Source organism: Hevea brasiliensis, chromosome 6 (assembly GCF_030052815.1).
Source record: "Hevea brasiliensis isolate MT/VB/25A 57/8 chromosome 6, ASM3005281v1, whole genome shotgun sequence".
Classification (NCBI taxonomy): Eukaryota; Viridiplantae; Streptophyta; class Magnoliopsida; order Malpighiales; family Euphorbiaceae; genus Hevea; species Hevea brasiliensis.
Genome location: NC_079498.1, coordinates 84183352 through 84188650, shown reverse-complemented (window position 1 = coordinate 84188650; position 5299 = coordinate 84183352). Strand labels below are relative to the sequence as shown.

The 5299-nt window shown below is 31.6% G+C and overlaps 1 protein-coding gene across 1 annotated transcript; it reads left to right on the top strand.

The window, feature by feature from the left end:
- Positions 1-749: 749 nt before the first annotated feature.
- On the top strand, positions 750-2727 carry LOC110660569 (cytokinin riboside 5'-monophosphate phosphoribohydrolase LOG5). The gene is made up of 7 exons (XM_021818914.2): positions 750-1013; positions 1110-1207; positions 1302-1332; positions 1498-1597; positions 1730-1800; positions 1923-2066; positions 2299-2727. Exons 1-7 carry the CDS (start codon positions 885-887, stop codon positions 2422-2424), a joined length of 699 nt encoding a protein of 232 aa, XP_021674606.1. The 5' UTR covers positions 750-884; the 3' UTR covers positions 2425-2727.
- Positions 2728-5299: the final 2572 nt, after the last annotated feature.

The window sequence follows — 5299 nt, the reverse complement described above, 5'->3', positions numbered from 1 at the left end:
GTTTTGAATAATCAAGCTCTGTAATTCATATTTTTTTATTTGGAAAGAGAGAACGAGAAGAGAGAAAATAAGATCAATTCAAGTATAAAATGTTAAAATATTTAAATTAATTTTTGAAATTTAAATATTTTTTTTTTAATTTTAAAAATTAAAATTAAATTAACTAAAATTAAAAATTTTTAATATAATCGGCAACTAAGATTTGAATTTATTTAACCAAAAGACTTATTTATAAGGATAGGTTACAGATTAGCTCTTTTAAGTTTCATAAATTTTCAAATAAGTTACATCTATTCATAAGGGAGAACTATTCAATATGAAAGTGCAAATGTAAATTAGTAAGAGAAAATAAATTGAGAAACAAATAGATATGATTAAATTGTAACTTTTATAAACTTTGAGGACTAAATTTATGAAGCTAAAGTATCAAATTGACTGCGAAATTAATTAATTTAATATTTCAATGAATAAAAAATGACCGAATTTTATCCGAATTGAATCCGAACCGTGAGACTAAGCCATCAAATTATGATTGTTTTGCATTAAAATTGGCGCATAGAAGAGAGAGAGTGCGTGTGAGAGAACTAGATAATGGCTAAAGCTACAGGGAAGTACATGAAACCTTGATGATTCAAGCATCATATGGTGCCAAGTGTAAGCCATGGGTGGCTGTACAGGGTACAGACTGTCTATTCAACTTGTCTCTTTGGCCTTTTTGTCTTTACCTCGTCTCTGCTCTTGTGCGGTGCCCTCAATTTCTTTAGCCTTTAAAATTCCCTCTATATATACTGGGACTCTATTTTCCATCGTACTTGTACACGCGCACCAACGGCCCCCACCCCCCCAAACCAAAGGCTCGTTCTCGGGTGATTGTTTGGAAGGCTATGGAGAGAATGGAACTGGAGAAGAAAATGGTGAAATCAAGATTCAAGAGGGTTTGTGTGTTTTGTGGCAGTAGTACTGGGAAGAGAGATTGTTACAGAGATGCTGCCATTGAACTTGCCCAAGAGCTGGTACAAAGTCTATGCCTTTCTTTCTGCGCCTTGTTCTTCGTTTTCATTTTCTGTGATATCTGCAATAGTTCTTCATCTTTTATTTTTTGTTTGAAGGTGGAAAGAAGATTGGACCTTGTGTACGGAGGGGGTAGTATTGGGCTTATGGGATTAGTTTCACAAGCTGTTCATCAGGGTGGAGGCAATGTTCTTGGGTATAAATAATCACTACACCATATATGGGTTCTTCTGTTTCTTCTTCTTGTTGGTCTCAAATGGCCTAATTTTGGATGGGTTTTGTGTTTGCAGGATCATACCCAGAACTCTTATGAGTAAAGAGGTGCATAGTCTCATTCATGTTTCTTCTTATTTGTAGGCAGTACTGGGCAGTTATAAAATAGTTTTAAGGAGATTGTTTTTTTGTTGGGTTCTTGCTAAATAACACAGTTACATTTTATAATTCGTTATTTCTAAAGATTGTAATGTGCATAATGTGGAGACCCAGATCACTGGAGAAACGGTTGGAGAGGTAAAGCCAGTGGCTGACATGCACCAAAGAAAAGCAGAAATGGCCCGCCATTCTGATTGTTTTATAGCCCTACCAGGTCCCATTTCTCTCTTTTTCTCAAATATTAGAAATATCTACAAACCCATATACCTTTAAGTCCCTTTGTGTTCCTTTGGTAATCAATGGTGTTTTTGTCATAGCCTCTCAAATAACTTTGGTCTCTTTCCAGGTGGGTATGGAACTTTAGAGGAGTTGTTGGAAGTGATCACTTGGGCTCAGCTTGGTATCCATGACAAGCCTGTAAGCATATGCATCCGTTAATACCCTTCTCAAAAACCTTATATGGGTTGTTTTTGTGTTTCAAATTCAATCCATAACTTTGATTAATTTTCGAAAACAAAAATAATAAAACAAAAACGCAGGTGGGTCTACTTAATGTTGATGGTTACTACAACAATCTTCTGACTTTCATTGACAAGGCTGTAGATGATGGGTTCATCAAACCCTCCCAGCGCAACATCTTTGTCTATGCACCAAATGCCAAAGAACTTGTTCAAAAGCTTGAGGTATTTTGCTTTTGTTTCTGTTGTTTCTGTTTAGGTCTCAAATAATACTTGATAATTTGTGCGCAAATATGGAAAAGAGAATCTGATGTTTGAAGAAAGAATCTTTCTCAGTATGCTATGTTGGTGTGTTTTCTTTTCTATTTTCTTTTATGTACTGTTTGCTTGTAAATGATGACACTGTTCTTTTCTTTTCTTTTCTTTTCTGTTGTGTTGTGTTTTGTTTTCTGATTAGGAGTACGAGCCTGTGCGTGATGGAGTTATAGCCAAGGCAAGGTGGGACGTTGAGCTTCAGCAACCGTCACAGCAACCACAGGTCGGGTTCAATGCCACCACTTTGCAGACTGAGGTCGCTCTATGAAAGAGAACATGAAAAAAAAAAAAAAAAAAAAAAAGCAAAGAAAGAAAAAAAAAAGTTAGGGAAAAAGGAGTTTTAGGCTTTGTTTGGTTGCTTTTTTGGTCTGATGATTTTGGGTTAGGTACCAACCATATTTCCAAATAATGGTGTTATGGTAAAAGGTGGTTTTGAATGGACTTTGGGATTAAAGGAAAACGGCAGAAAAGAAAAGTCTTTTTTTTTTTTTTGTGTAACTACCACTTTAGTAAAGATGAAAAAAAAAGTTTATTTAACTTGGGATATTAATTAAAATTGTATTTTTTAGCACCTGGAATTCTGTACAAGGGATTATATATATATATATATATATATATATATATATATATATAGAAAAGAAAAAAAAGAAGGGCAGCTTTGTTCTCTTTCTCCATGCCAATTGCTATCTAGAGTATAATGCGTACGAGCTTTTCTTTTGACGTTTTTTTAAGGCACTATATATGGTTATGTGATGATGATTGATTTCCATAGCATTCATATTAGGGGACCTTCAAATGGTGGGCTGGTGGGCCTCGGCTTGTATGTTATTTCACCCATTAATCATGGGTCTTAAACAAGCTTTTACCATAATTAAATTAAAAGTTTATTGTTTTATAAAATTCTTATTTTTAAGACTTTAGATACAACAATAAATATATGGAATTTAGATATTTAATAGGTAGATTTGTATAAATTTTATGATAGACCACCATGTTAATATATTGAACAAAAATTTACTGGTTTGGTGAGGGCTAAGCTTTCTTTTAAACCAACTTATGTGTGGTTGAGTACTGATTAGTATTACAACTACCAGGGACCTTATCCACATAGAGAGAACCTTGGAAAAAAAAAACTATCATGTTGATGACCTTAATGAACTAATTTTCCTATAGTGAGTATGTTAGAAAACCAAATCCAACCTTAAAACTCAGGTGTTGATGTGGCGGAAACATGTTACAAATTTGAAATATGGCGTGAAACGGGGGAATATATGACAGAAATGAGGCAATGTGAATGTGCATAATGGAGAGTTTAGAGTTTGCTTTAAAACCATATTAGAAAATCAAATGTAATCTTAAACTTAAATGTTAAGATTAGAGATGTTAAAATATTATTGAGACTTGGACCTCTGGAATTAAATCCTAAAATGTTATTGTGGGGACAATCTCACCCTGCAAATTGGCATAAAAGTAGACATAGATGGGCTGTTGGGCACCCATTCCTCTCTCTGCCTGGTCCAAGAATGCCGAGTAAAGATTTTAGGATGGGTTACCCAAAAGCAGTGCGTAGCGGTCAGAAAAGGTTGAGGTTTTGGGGGCAATGCGACTGCAATTGGGACCGGTTTAGTTTCGTGCAAGCTTGTGGTTGTGGGCGCCAATTTTGGTCTGAGCGTTGGGCCATTCTTTTAGCCGAGGCAATTATATTGCAGAAGGGAGAGTGCCTGCCTCTTTAGCTTGTCCCAAGACACTTTGATAACTATCGCTCAACTTGAAGGCCAGGGTGCTCTGCTTTCCTTCTATGTCTTGTGGAAAGTGGGGACCATAGTGTGCTCGCATAATATTCAAGTTAATTAGAGTATGCATGAATACCATTTTATAGTTTTTTTTTTTTTTAATTCAATGGATATATAATGGTCAAATATAATTTATGAATTATACAGTAGAAAATAGCCTCTTCTTTTCTTATTATAGAAGTTAATAATACATAAATAGAAAAACTCAACTCGATACTTTCTCACTCTTTGTGTCTTAAAGGTAGAAGAAGACTAATTAAAATATTCCATAATCGGCTTTTATATTCTAATTAAAATCTTAAATTTGAATCTAACTAAAGTTAATTAAATTAAAAGGTTATTATTTTAAGAGATAAATGATTGAAAAATATATATTATGTATATAAGAGCAAACACATTGAAGAAGTGAAGAAACAATCTTGAGAAATAATGGTTGGTCAAGCACATGAAGGACATAATCCTAAAAGGAACTGTTTTTTTATTAGTTTGAAAAGCAGACTGTGATTTGGAGTCAAGATATTTTGTCAATATTTCTCAAACATTTGCATTTTTTTCAAATTTCTTTCCCCATTTTCTTATATGTTCTTTTCATTTTTTTTTTTTTTTACATATTCACTTACCCTTTTCTTTCACTTTTTTTCCTTAAAAATAATAAAATTGAGGGAAAAGAAAAAAAAAAATTCAAGAATATAAAGACTTACCATAGAATAGGGAAAGTAAGGTGTGAGACTGTGAATCAGTCAAATAAATGAATTCTTTCATTTTATGAGCTTTTGAATACCCTCATGTATTGTTTAGTCTAGTTTTGTTTGGTGATTAAAGGCATATCTCAATTCCTCTAATTTTTCTACTAAAAAGGACAAAATTTTTAAAAGAAAAAAAACTCATGTATATGTTAAATTTTAATTTTTTGAAATAAAATTTTAAGAATTAAAGTGATTTGAGTTGAAAATGTTAAGAATTAAAATATAATAAAAAAAAATCAACATTCACATAAAGATTTAATTAATAAGGTGCTTAGTTTAATTTAAGAGTTAGTTAAATTTATTTATAAATAGAAAGTCATAAGTAAAATAGTATTTGATTTTATTTTTAAATTTAAAAAAATTACTATAATAAATAAGAAATTATACTTTTAATTATCTAGTTATTTGAGAATTACTTTTTACTAAGTAAAAATTATATTATGATTAAAAAAAATCACATATTCCTTTTATCTATTTTGATAGATTAAATTAATTTCAAGCATCCATTAATTAATTATTTAAACTATTTAAAAGTAATTTTGAAGTACATTAACTACTTATTTTAAATTTATTTATAAATTTAAAAGTATATTTTAATTTAAAA

Bases quoted from the DNA above. Each gene is read 5' to 3' on its own strand.
- LOC110660569 (XM_021818914.2), top strand. From the start codon at position 885: ATGGAGAGAATGGAACTGGAGAAGAAAATGGTGAAATCAAGATTCAAG. The intron at 1,333-1,497 runs GTGCATAGTCTC...GTGGAGACCCAG, and splicing joins GAACTCTTATGAGTAAAGAG to ATCACTGGAGAAACGGTTGG. The intron at 1,598-1,729 runs GTCCCATTTCTC...GTCTCTTTCCAG, and splicing joins TTGTTTTATAGCCCTACCAG to GTGGGTATGGAACTTTAGAG.